The 14,279-nt window shown below is 43.6% G+C and overlaps 1 protein-coding gene across 1 annotated transcript in view; it reads left to right on the top strand.

Annotated features, from left to right (window-relative positions):
- Positions 1–14,279, top strand: part of dnah5 (dynein, axonemal, heavy chain 5) — a gene marked incomplete at both ends in the record, with an annotated part of 196,011 nt that overhangs the window by 91,477 nt on the left and 90,255 nt on the right. The window contains 5 exons of the mRNA XM_079837438.1: positions 4,049–4,171; positions 4,663–4,876; positions 10,980–11,203; positions 12,557–12,755; positions 14,082–14,254. Of these exons, the coding sequence (XP_079693564.1) occupies positions 4,049–4,171; positions 4,663–4,876; positions 10,980–11,203; positions 12,557–12,755; positions 14,082–14,254 (933 nt within the window). The remainder of the gene's footprint in view (positions 1–4,048; positions 4,172–4,662; positions 4,877–10,979; positions 11,204–12,556; positions 12,756–14,081; positions 14,255–14,279) is intronic.

Below are 14,279 nucleotides of genomic sequence, written 5' to 3'. Positions count from 1 at the left end.
TCATCGGAGGCTATTTTGGCCAGAGCTATAGAGACTACAGCCAGTAGTAGGAGCTAGTTCCGCATGTTTTCAATCCGCCAACAGGTTGCCTCCCTACACACCCCACAGGGTGAACCCGCCTCACTCACAGAATGTAAGACACAAATGGCCGCACGGACATTCATAACGGAGTGTTGCAGAGCAAAGCGAGTGTTCTCAATGAATTCCTATGAAAGTGAATGGGTAAGTTCACCCAAAAATCAAAATTCTGTCATCAATTACTCACCCTCATGTCGTTCGACACCCGTAAGACCTTTGTTCATCTTCGGAACAAAAATTAAGATATTTTTGTTGAAATCAGATGGCTCAGAAAGGCCTCCATTGGCAGCAATGTAATTTGCACTCACAAGACCCATAAAAGGTACTAAAGAGTCGTTACAAAGTCTATCTTACTACAGTGGTTCTACAATAATTTTATGAAGCGACAAGAAGTTTTTGTGCGAAAAAAAAACAAATCTAAATAACGACTTTATTCAACAAGTTCTTGTCTTCTGCCTGGGCCTTTGACGTGAACTCACGAAGCACCAAGATGCATGCGCAAGAAAATTACTTCCATTTCACGGCTTTGATAAGGCACTTTTACGTGCACTTGTTCATTTCTCACGGTTCGGGCATCCAGGAAATGCACACTTTAGCCCCATTTTGACCACTACGCCAAGACCTAAGGCACAATCAATTTAGAATTCAACAGCTTAGATACGGCGCGTCTTCCTCTGCTTGTATACAAAGCTCCTCGCGTCCAGGTCATGTGTCAGAACACCGGCTCTACGTCATATTCTCGCTCATGCGTCGTGGTGCTTCGTGAGTTCATATCAAAGGCCCAGGCGGAAGACAAGAACTTGTTGAATAAAGTGGCACACAAAAACTATTCTTGTCACTTCATAAAATTATTGAACCACTGTAGTGAGATAGACTTTGTAACGACGTCTTTAGAACCTTTAATGGGTCTTGTGAGTGCAAATTACATTGCTGCCAATGGAGGCCTTTCTGAGCCATCGGATTTCAACAAAAATATCTTAATTTGTGTTCTGAAGATGAACAATGGTCTTACGGGTGTCGAACGACATGAGGGTAAGTAATTAAGGACTTAACTTCTTAACCCGCATCGGATCGTGGACGGGGGGGTTGACGGAAGTGGGGGGGTGTGTACTTTTATTTACTTTTGTTTTATACAAAATATTCAATCAACTATCACAAACTATGCATCATTTGAAAGCTAAAACACTCAAGATTCATGTTCTGAACTTGTTTTTGCAATAAATACACCAGAGAGGAAAGGGTTAAATGAAACGCTAAAGGACCGTCCATGTAAACATTAGCATAATATCAGCGTTACTCATCTTTCATCTCCTGTCGTTCAGATCAGATCGGACGAATCCAATAAACACCCGCATACATCTCTGTGTAAGAGTCCACTCTTCAAAATGCATCCCACTTTTTAATCCAAAACAACGAAAAAATAGGGAAAAAACTAAAAATCCTCCGTTGTTTGCAAGAGAGTTTTGAGTTAGCGTGATCAATCATGTCCATTTTCAATGAAATATCGATTCTTATCCGTGTCTGGCAAACTCCCCCTGCAAGAATGGCTTCTCCCACGTATTTTAAACCCTCCCCCGTCTCTCTCCTTCAATCAGAGACTCTTCTGGGATGCATCATATAGAGGAAGTGCCTTACAGGCTTGGTGAGCTGTCAATCATTGCGCCCATGGTTTTCGTTGGATAAAGGCACTCGGTGCCCAGCCAATGCCTTTCCAACAAAGGTTTGATTGATGGACTTAGTAACCAATCAAAAGGCATTATCTTGCGCAGTTTGCGTAAGTAGGCTTTGGTGAATACTGTTTGTGCGCTCGCTGCGCGTTCTCAATGGCGCAACTGCAGTGGAGCGCGCTGTCTCTCATTGACGCTTCCCATCAGCTAAATGAGTTTTTTACACTTTGTAATCTCTGTAAATAGTTGCTTTAGTTTTTCAGTAACTGTTTATCCATTATAATTAGTAGTATATTGCAGTTTATTGCAGATTTATTTGAATGAAAAACTACTCTTTACAATAGCAAATGTTCTGAAATAAATGGCCTTTTTGAAATGACGCCTAGACTTTTCTTGACATAAAAGCTCACAGAAGCTACATTACTGAGAGAATCATCCTCATATTTGAATCATGACATGATTAGACATTCAGTTTTATATTTAAGTTATTTTCAGGCTCTTAACATTAAATTATAATATTTTTTTCCCTAAGTGAAAACAAAAAACAAAAAACGTGAGTCACTTACATGTATATTTACATGTATATTACTCTGTTCCCATATTACTTTGAGTTATTATGACTCTTGGGTAGCAATATTTCAAGTGTCTAGTTTAAAATAAGACCAGGTTTATGAATATAGACCATAGGGTTTAAGAGCTGCAGACATTTTCATTTGGGTATATCGTTTTCAAAGAATTCCTAAAAAATGGGGCGCTTGTTAAGAGGTTAATGACTTATTAAATTAATAAGCTTCCATAGGCATGAACTGAAAGCGTGCCAGACTGGACACACACTGTGCAGCCGTGAATGACTGACACTGCGGCCGTGAATGAATGCCAGTTGTCCATGCTCATTTTAGTTTCGGTTTAAAATTAGCGCCAATTCAGGGCGGGTTGTTTGAATTGTGGGTTCATGAAAACACAACAACAAAACGGTACAAAGACAAACTCACTTAAATAGGCGCATTCCGCTTTGAAACCAAATCTTCCGCGATCATCTGGTCTGTCAGCTCCTCACTCTCTGATGAATGAAATCTGACTCCTGCTGCGTTTGTGCTGCTACACTCATTCGGCTCGTGCTGTATTGAGCAGACACATTCAGTTTTTAATTGCAGTGTCTGTTCTCTAACTGAACTAAATGATTTTAGGCAAGAGATGTAACCGGTAGGCATGGCTTGGGAGTAACCTCGTAGGGCAGCGAAGCAAGTGCATTCCGGGAGTTGTTTTCTTTTATCCATATGAGCCAAAAATACATTTTCTGGCTTTTCTCAGTCTAGAAGGCACCACCTTCAAAAATAATTTATATTACATGAATTACCCAAATTTAAATACACATTCATCTTTCCAGCGCTGAAATACCCCTTTAACTAATGTTAGCTAAAGAAACCTTATTGTAAAGTGTTGCCTTTATAACAATATGTAATACTGTCACATTTAGATCTTTGTGTGTAATACCTGATACTCTTAAGAGTTTTATAACATATTACCGTGGTTAATATTATTTATAAACAAATGGTAGAAAGTTAATACTTTTATTCAGCAAGTATGCATTCAATTGATCAAAAGTAATTTTTACATTGTTACAAAAACTCTTATTCAAATAAATTCTGTTTTTTTCCTGATCATCAGTTAATCCAAAAATGATAATACAATCATTTTAAACTGTGATGATAATTAGAAATTGTACTTAAGCACCCAATCAACACATTAGAATGATTTCTGAAGGATTGTGTAGCACTAAAGACTGATTAATGGCTACTGGAAAATCAGCTTTGCCATCACAGGAATAAATTATATTTTGAAATATATTATAACAGATAACAGCTAATTTAATTGTAATAATATTTCACTATATTTTTGTTTTACTACAAAAACATTTGATTGAAACTTTTGATCAAGTAAATACAGCCTTGGTGAAAGCATTGGTGAAAGCATCTTACCCGACCCCAAACTTTTGAATAGTAGTGTGAAATACATTTGTATACGCACAACATTGTATTGTATTTACATGTTTCATAAAGTATTTGGACAAATGTTAGACCAAGAAACCCATTAAGGGACTAAATGCATTTGCTTTGCAATCCCCAGGCTCAGGTGTTAAAGGTTATTTAGCCTGGTTAATGTTTCATCACCTTGCCTGCTTCACTATTGATTGTTGCGTTATTGATCCAAACTTCATCTGAGTTTCTTAATTTATGAGCTGCTGGATGTGTTTGTGAGTAATCAGCATGTACATGGTTGTTTCGGTGTCTGTGATGTTTTAGCGCTCTGTGGAGAGTTATGTAGATAAGCGAATGGGAACCACTTACGGCCCTCCGGCAGGGAAGAAAATGTCCATCTTTGTTGACGACATCAACATGCCTGTGATCAATGAGTGGGGTGATCAGGTAAGATATTGCATACCATAATGCTGCCTTAATAACCCCTTTAAACTCCATGACTTAAGAACCACATGTACATTTCATTTTATGAGGTAAAATTTCAGACCCAAGAAGCACAGGTGCATTCATTAACCGTTTCAGGGCAAACACCTGCATCCTTTTCACTAACCACTACTATACTTGTTTTTTTTTTTTTATCAAGTAATCTGTCTCTCTTTTCAGTATAAAAAGAGTCTGCTTATTATTCCAAAAATGCATGATTATCTGCCTTGTAAAATTGTGCCAAAACTCCCTCACAAAGCAGATGATAAACAATATTTTGTTTAAAAGAGACAGTTGTGTGCATTTTCTCTTAAACATGTTACCAGTCATTCATCAAATTATGATGTAATAAACAGTGATTATAAATCAAAGATGCTTTATCTGCATAATTCCTTAAGCACTGGGTGATAATACATTTACTATCTCTATGTGGACTCCATTTCCTCTCTTCACAGGTCACCAATGAAATAGTTCGGCAGCTGATGGAGCAAAATGGCTTCTTTAACTTAGAGAAACCAGGAGAGTTCACCAACATTGTGGATATCCAGTTCTTGGCGGCTATGATCCACCCTGGAGGGGGGCGAAATGACATCCCACAGAGACTAAAGAGGCAGTTTTCTATTTTCAACTGTACTCTTCCATCCAATGCCTCCATAGACAAGATCTTTGGTTAGTATTGTGGTCTGCCATTTATCAAAACCCAAAAATCTAAAGGTCAATTTGAGGCAATTACAGAGAGCCTTTATTTTCAATATATTCGGCACACTGCAGAATTTCAGTCCAATTTGAAATCCTCAAGTTCAAGTTCGGTTTATTTCTAAAGCACATTTAAATGTAGCTGTATCCTAACCCAGTCCTATTCCAAATATATCATTTTGCTGCCATATCCGTAATTAAGTAAATATTTTCTCCTTGCATTACTCTAGATATAGGGCTGTAGGGCATGAATTAACATTTGTTTCAAGACTTCAGTCACATCTAGTCATTTCAAAAGAAATGTACACATGTTTTAGCGTGAGGGCTAAAGATTTGCCCTCACAGATTTCGCAATGGTTTCAAATTGGTCACACGACTTCACAGCCTTGACCAACAGAAAGCTGCCTGGTTTGAAAATTATTTCTTTGTGAGCTGTGCCTCATGCATTGCTACATAGTGTTACAAGTACACAGGAGGCAGACACAGATGTTAACAGGTAAGGGTAGTTTATTAGACCACAGTAGAGCAGGTGTTGTGGAGCAGGTGAGTAAACCGGTTGTTGGTAGATTAGAAGGTGATACGAGAGAGAGAGAGTTACTGTCTTTTGTTTTGTAGATGGAAGGACGCTGGAGCCTGGAGGTTGTTGAAGACTGGAGATCGATGGAGAACTGAGGGACGGACAGGAACACACCCACACAGCAGACAAGGAACACGGAAGGAAGGAGACACGCTGGAGACAGGCAAGTATCAGTAGTAGAGTCCTTGAGGTAAGCATAGCCTGAAGTATATGCGAACGAGACCGGACGTGGAGTGCTGTGTGGTTGTGAGTCTTGTAGTGCTGGTGATGAGTGTGGTGATGAGGTGCAGGTGATGGTGATCAGTACTCTGGGGAAGGAGTGCGCTGTGATTGGTGGAGGGTGGAACCTGACGTGTCTGTGACAGTACCCCCCCCTCCACGGCCCGCTCCAGAGGGCCGAGAACCCCGACGCCGTGGTGGACGTCCTCTACCCCGCGGAGCTGGCTTCTCAGGATGACTGTCGTGAAAGGTCTGGAGTAAACTGGGATCTAAAATGTCGTTCCTTGGGACCCAGGAGCGTTCCTCGGGACCATATCCTTCCCAATCCACTAGATATTCCAGCTGACCACCACGACGTCCGGAGTTCAAGATCTCATTGACCTTGTAGGCCGTACCGTCCTCCAGGATGAGTGGAAGGGGGGGTTCAGCGGGAACTACGTCAGGTCCTGTGGGAGAAACAGAGGGGTGGTGAGCTTTCAGCAGTGAGACATGGAAAGTGGGATGTATACGATACCCTTGTGGCAGACGGAGTTGATAGGTGACTGGATTGACCTGCTTGGTGATGGGGAATGGGCCAATGAACCTGGGACTCAGCTTTTTGCAAGGCAGACGCATTCTGATATCTCTGGTAGATAGCCACACCAGCTGACCAGGCTGGAAGACAGGGGTGTCAGAACGTCGGAGATCAGCTACCATCCTGCGTCTGCGCAGGGCCCGTTGCAACTGATGGTGGGCTGAGTCCCAGACCCTCTCGCTCTCTCGGAACCAGTTGTCCACTGCAGGAACGTCGGAGGGTTCCCCATCCCAGGGGAACAGTGGAGGTTGAAAGCCGAGTACGCACTGGAACGGGGTGAGTCCTGTGGTCGACTGTCTCAGAGAGTTTTGGGCGTACTCGGCCCAACCCAGGAACTGGTTCCAAGAGTCCTGGTGGTCATGACAGAAGGTACGTAGGAAGCGGCCAATTTCCTGTACCTTCCTTTCCGTCTGCCCGTTTGACTGTGGATGATACCCCGACGTCAGGCTAACGGCCACACCTAGGAGTGAGAAGAACGATCTCCATACTCTGGATATGAACTGGGGACCTCTGTCTGATACAATGTCCTCTGGTACTCCAAAGTATCTAATAACTTGGTTGAAGAGTGTCTCAGCTGTTTCCATGGCAGTAGGCAGACCTGGGAGTTGGATCAGACGACAAGATTTAGAGAAACGATCTACCACTACTAGAATGGTGGTATTACCGTCTGAGACCGGCAGGTCAGTGATGAAATCTACTCCTAGGTGTGACCATGGGCGTTCTGGAACGGGTAGAGGAAGGAGTTTACTAGCTGGAAGATGACGCGGAGACTTGGAAATGGCACACTCCCTACAGCCCTGCACGTACCTTCTGACATCCTTATCCATCCCTGGCCACCAGAAGCGTTCTTTTAGCAACGAGAGGGTTTCATTGACCCCCGGGTGACTAGTACTAAGTGACGTGTGAGCCGAGTGAATGGTGGGAGTGCGTCGTGTCCGAGTGAGGTACAGCAAGCCAGGTGGACAGCCCGGCGGAGGGTTCGTGGAGGCATTGGAGGAGGGGATGGTTTCTTCGGACCAGGTAATAGGACTTACGATGAGGAAGCTTGGAATAATGGGTTCTGGTTCTTCGGTCTGTTCGTCAGGAGCGTGCAGACGGGAGAGAGCATCAGCTTTAAGATTCTTGGTACCGGGACGATAGGAGATGGTGTAATTGAAACGGGAGAAAAACATAGCCCAACGGGCTTGTCTGGGGTTTAGTCTCTTGGCTGATCGAAGATACTCAAGGTTTTTGTGATCTGTTAGCACCAGGAACGCATGTTTGGCTCCCTCCAACCAATGCCTCCACTCTTCCAAGGCAAGCTTGACTGCAAGGAGTTCCCTGTCACCGATGGAGTAGTTGACTTCCGCCGGGCTGAGCTTGCGGGAGAAGGCGCATGGATGGAGTCTACTGGGCGTCCCCTGCTGCTGCGATAACACCGCTCCCACTCCGGTTGTGGAAGCATCCACCTCCACGACGAAGGGCCTTTCCGGGTCTGGATGGACTAGTAGGGGAGCGGTGGTGAAGGCTTTCTTGAGTTGGCTGAAGGCGTTGGTGGCTGCCGGGGTCCAGGATAGAGACTTGGGCTTATTGCGTAACATACTGGTGAGTGGATGAGTGATAGAGCTGGTATCCCAGGAAGGAAACGGATGCTTGGTGGAAAGAACACTTTTCGGCCTTGAGGAACAGATGGAACTGACGTAGACGGTTGAGGACCTCCGCAACGTGTTGGCGATGTTCGGCCTGGCTCCGGGAGTAGATGAGGATGTCGTCGATGTAGACTAGGACGAATCGATGGAGAAACTCCCGGAGCACCTCATGGATGAAATCCTGGAATACGGAGGGGGCGTTTACCAATCCATACGGCATGACGAGGTATTCATAGTGTCCAGTAGGGGTAATAAAGGCAGTCTTCCACTCGTCCCCCTCACGTATCCGGATGAGATTGTACGCGCTGCGGAGGTCCAACTTGGTGAACACAGTGGCACCACGGAGATGTTCGAGGGCTGCTGGGACGAGAGGAAGGGGATACCGGAACTTAACAGTGATTTTGTTGAGGGAACGATAATCGATGCATGGCCGCAAGCCTCCGTCCTTTTTTGCCACAAAGAAGAAGCTGGATGCAGCAGGGGAAGTAGACGGCCTGATGTAACCTTGGGCGAGGGCTTCCTGGATGTATTCCTCCATGGCCTTCTCCTCCGGGATGGATAGTGGGTATATCTTACCCCTTGGTACTGGTTCACCCGGAAGCAGGTCGATGGCACAGTCCCATGGCCGGTGTGGAGGCAGCTTGGAAGCCCGTTGCGGGCAGAAGACATCGCTGAAGGGGGCGTAACACTTGGGGACATCGACAGAGCGTTGTTCAACTGGACTTTCGATGGATGTGGCACAGAGAGTCAGATCAGGCAGAGACGAGGATGGAAGAGGAAGTTCAGTTAGACATTGAGAGAAGCAAGTGTCGCCCCACTTCAGGATTTCGCCCGTCTTCCAGGAGATGGTAGGGTTGTGCTGCTCCAACCAGGGGCGCCCCAGAACCACGTCAGCAGTCGAATCCTCCAGAACCAGCATGTGAGCCTCTTGGCACCGGAGAGGAAGTTTCCGGCTGACCCCGAGTCGAGGAGCGCGACCACTGAAAGGGAGACATTAGCGGCAGTAAGGGTGACGACAGTGGTGAGTGATTTCATTTTATGATCAGCAGGAATAATGGCACTCACCATGGGTCGCGGAGGTCGTGTGGGGCATGCAGCTATGACATGCCCAGGCTCACCACAATACAGGCAGAGACGTTGGGTCAGCCGACGGCGGCGTTCTTCAGGGGTTAGTTGGGAGTTCTCTAACTCCATGGGTTCGTGGGCTGGTTCTGGGGTGCTGACGGGTTCGGATCGGCGGAAGGGCACGTTGAAGGGATACTGGTCCTGGTGCTCTTGGATGCACGCCTGCATGCGAGTGGCGCAGCGAATGGAATGCTGGATGAACTTCTCAAGGCCGATGGAGTCCTCGCATGCAGCGAGATGCAGCCGTACCCGAGGTTCCAATCCTTGCCGAAATGTTGTTATCAGCGCCTGTTCATTCCATCCGCTGACTGCTGCAAGCGTTCTGAATTGCAAAGCATAATCGTAAATAGACATGGATCCCTGTTTTAAATTATAAAGTTTCTCACCAGCTGAAGAATCTGTGATCGGTTTTCCAAACACTTCCCGGAAGTGGGAAATAAACGCTGCGTATGATTGCGTTACCGCACCCTGTTGTTACCAGATGGAATCGGCCCACATTAATGCTTTGCCGCTGAGCTGAGAGATAATGAAGGCGATCTTGGAAGTGTCGCTCGGGTACAAGTGCGGCTGCATCTCCAGGACCAGTGTGCATTGCAGCAGGAAGCCGCTGCAATTCTCCGCCGATCCTGAGTAGGGCGCCGGTTTGGCCATGGGACTAGCATACGGAGGTAGTGAAGGAGGGTTGTTGACAGATGGGTTAGTGTTCGCTGGTGCAGGTGAATGAACAGTAACTGGAGTGGGTTGTGGAGGAAATGTACGCCGAAGCGCATCTACCAATTCCTGGAATGGATCCGGTTGGCTCATACTGGGTCTTCGGTAGGGTCCGGTCTTCTGTTACAAGTACACAGGAGGCAGACACAGATGTTAACAGGTAAGGGTAGTTTATTAGACCACAGTAGAGCAGGTGTTGTGGAGCAGGTGAGTAAACCGGTTGTTGGTAGATTAGAAGGTGATACGAGAGAGAGAGAGTTACTGTCTTTTGTTTTGTAGATGGAAGGACGCTGGAGCCTGGAGGTTGCTGGAGACTGGAGATCGATGGAGAACTGAGGGACGGACAGGAACACACCCACACAGCAGACAAGGAACACGGAAGGAAGGAGACACGCTGGAGACAGGTAAGTATCAGTAGTAGAGTCCTTGAGGTAAGCATAGCCTGAAGTATATGCGAACGAGACCGGACGTGGAGTGCTGTGTGGTTGTGAGTCTTGTAGTGCTGGTGATGAGTGTGGTGATGAGGTGCAGGTGATGGTGATCAGTACTCTGGGGAAGGAGTGCGCTGTGATTGGTGGAGGGTGGAACCTGACGTGTCTGTGACACATAGACAATGGACATTTTTTGCACCTTTTGTTTGCCAGTGGCTAATATCGATTTCACATTTGCCAATATTCCATTTGCAAATATTGTAATAATCCAATGAGATTTTTGTCTGAACAAGGAGTCAAACAACAAATGGCATGAACATATTTTAAAAGAATTTGTCAAATGATGCATTTAGACATGTATTGTTATATGTTTTGAAAGGCAGAAACACAAAGGAAGTATCTAGACCATGCTTCTTAGCTCAGAGAAATTATTTATCTCATTTAATTTGGTTAAGGTTGTCAACAGCGTTGCTTAAGCAGAACCGATTCTGTAAATGCATATTGATTCTGACTATGGGCTGTTCCCTGCTTGGCTGAAGGTCTGGATCTTTATATTGACAGATTTTTTTCTAGTGATATGATATTTCATGCTCATGCTTTCATGCAGGTTAGCCTACACACCTCAATATGTGTGTAATATTGACATTTGTGACAACTGCGATTCTTATTCAGCTCAGTATTCTATCATTCAGGAAGGTCACATTTGTTTATTCTGTCCCTTACCTTTGTGAGTTTTCTTTCTGCTATAGCTCAACCCGTTCTCATTCACTTTCATATAAAATATATATATGTATACTGTTTCCTGCTGCAGGGGTGATAGGCACAGGCCATTACTGTTCCCGTCGGGGATTTTCAGAGGAAGTACGCAACACAGTGGTCAGACTGGTTCCACTGACCCGAAGACTATGGCAAATGACAAAGGTTAAAATGCTGCCCACTCCCGCCAACTTCCACTACATTTTTAACCTGCGCGACCTCTCCCGTATCTGGCAGGGAATGCTCAGTGTGACTGCAGAGGTCATCAACTTGCCTGATGTGAGTGGAACTGCATTTCTGTTCTTATTTATACAGTCAGTGAGAAAAACTGAATGAAATTTCAGGAAACCATGTTTACACGTATTACCAACCTAACAACCCTAACCCTAACGCATTGAATTCTCTTCTATTGTCTTGGTTCACTAAAATGAAAAGTTGTTATATATTTTAAAGACTATTAAATGTTAAAATGATAGCTTTCAATTATACTGTAATGTTGAATGATTATAATTAATGGCTGAAATAGAGGGGAGAAAATTCATTTAATAGAGACATCAGTATCAGTACTGGAATCAGTGATACTTGCCTTCATTCATAGTGCTTAGTAAAAATATGCCATTAAAAAAAAAATTATTTATGTTGTTTCGAAATTATTTTGGAGATTCAATGTGAAATTATTACAATGTAACAAAATGTAATGTAAATGTAAAAATGTTAAGCTTCAGATGCAAGGTTTCTCTGAATAACGCATATTTACGGGTATGTACAACTGGCTAATGAGAGGTCTGTAATCTGGTTCTGTAGAAAGGTATGTATTTTGAACTGGTTTTGAGAATGACAAACTTTACTCAAGAATCTAGTGAGTGTGCAGTCTGTGGAGAGCGGCATATGTTTGGCGAGAGTGACGAAAGGCCATAAAAGAAAAGGTTATGCGGAAAGCCCTTATATGGAGATGGCTTGGTCGGGTTTTATGCAAATGAAGCGCAACTGCAGTGCACGCGGCCGCTCATTTAGAATATTCCAAATTCATTAACATCAGAACGAGATTAAGAACAAATTCATGTGCGTATGCACGTGTTGTAAATTAAGCCCAATTTATACTTCTGCGTCAAGTGTATGCCATAGCTACGTTGTAGGCTGTGTGTTGCACGCATAGCCTACGACGTACCCTGACGTGCACCTCTCCAAAAATGTAACAACGCGTCAATTCTATGCCAGAACCCCTCCCTCAGGGGTACACATGCTCTCTCGGCATATGTAACTGCACGTCGACGCAGACAAGGACGCAGAAGTATAAATAAAAATCGACGCGTAGCCTACGGTGTAGAGGCTATGGCACAGGTCTGGCGCAGAAGTATAAATCCGCCTTTAGGCAGAGATTTTTCTCCTGTGTGGACAAATACAAAATAGTCCACGCAATTATTAGTGACTAAGAACCATTGTTCTTCTTAAAAGTCAGCAGCAGAAAAACTGTCAGAGTGTTTTAGTATGAATACAGAAAGAATACAGACATTCAAAAACTGTCAATGAAAACAACGTCAAGAAAAGCATTTTGGTTCCAGCATTCTTTTAATGAAACCCTACCAAACCCAGTATACATTGCTCAAAATTGTGTATGACATATTGGCTCAGGTATTACTACGGCTGTGGAAGCATGAATGCAAACGTGTTATTGCTGACCGGTTTACTGCCCCAGAGGATGTGGCCTGGTTTGACTACACACTAGCCAAGCTAGTGGAAGAAGAGCTTGGGGAAGAAGAACGCATGGTTGTGGATCTTGGGGTGGATTCCTACTTTGTGGACTTTCTCAGGGATGCACCTGAGGCCACAGGTAATGATCAGATACAACTCAAAAAACAAATAAACATCCACCATTAATGACACAATCTAACTAAACTAAAAATCTTCATGTCATTTAACAGAGCCAATTCTGTTACAATTATGTATGTGATAGTTTGTGGTAGTTAGAAGTCTGTTAGAGTGTGTTCACACTTGGCATGTTTGTTTTGATTAAAACGAACCCTGGTGCGATTGCTCTGTTAGTATGGTTAGTTTTTTTCTCGTCATAGTCGCAATGTTGCCCATCACAGTTCGGTACAGGCGTCAGAACCGCATCTCCTTGCTGCAGATCTTAGTTTGTGTGTTATAGAGAGATTCCTGACGCTGTTATGATTCCTTTACACAATTTATAAGCTCTTCACGAGTTCTCAGCTGGTCAAAATACCATCATATATAATAATAATAATAATTAATAATAATATGTTATATTTATATAACAACTTTCCCACGCTCAAGAACGCTTCACAATAACATAATATGGAACAACAGTCATTTCAAACATTATCAGTTAAATGGACGGTAGACATTTGAGCTTGAGCGATTGCAGTTGCATATTGCAATACTGGTGCAAGCAGTCGAACACAAACAGTCAAATACAAACAGTCGAATACAAACAGAACCATAACATAGTATTTCAGACAGCATAAAAAGTGGGCAGTAGAAGCATAAGCCAGGTGCATATGACTAACGGTATTTAAGGAAGCATTATGGCTGGTATATAGAGTTATGGAAGAATGTTTAAGAAAAAAAAAGGGAAAAAAAAACACATTACGACAGATAATATTGGTTAAACAAATATGTTTTGAGTATTGTTGAGTATGGTTATCGTCGTAAGAGCCAGGGGCAGAGAGTTCCATAGCTTAGGAGCTATAATGGAGAAAGACCTGCCACCCATAGACAATAGACGAAATCACGGTATACAAAGAAGTTCACAGCCAGAAGAGCTGTCGAGATGTCGAGATGTCGAGAGGGAATGTAAGGAGATAGTAAATCAGAGAGGTAGGAAGGGGCAAGACCATTTAGTGACTTAAAGGTAAGCAGAAGAATTTTGTAAGTAATACGACAAGATACCAGTGGAGGTATCTTGTGATATGAGCAGACCGCTTAGTGTAAGTTAACATTCTTGCAGCAGAGTTTTGAATAGGCTATGCACATACAATGACTGCATTTATCCCAGCACACAGCATTGATTTGGATGTTCTGTCACGAAATATACGTAGTAAAATCCACATATTGTGCAATAGAGATTTTATTGGCAGTTTCTCTTCAGAATTGGCATGAAATCTAGGATTTATGTGTTATTTTTATATCTGAACAGGTGAGGAGCCAGAGGAAACTGATTTCGACATGCCAAAAGTATACGAGCCTATCAAATCCTTTGATAGTCTAATGGATAGGCTGAACATGTTTTTGAGTCATTACAATGAGAGCATCAGAGGAGCAGGCATGGATATGGTTTTCTTCAGGGATGCCATGATTCATCTGGTTAAGGTGCATAGAATATCTTACTACACTG

Source organism: Gobio gobio (genome assembly GCF_949357685.1).
Source record: "Gobio gobio genome assembly, chromosome: 15".
Classification (NCBI taxonomy): Eukaryota; Metazoa; Chordata; class Actinopteri; order Cypriniformes; family Gobionidae; genus Gobio; species Gobio gobio.
Note: the sequence above shows the minus strand (reverse complement) of the source record. Positions and strands in the feature narration are given on the sequence as shown.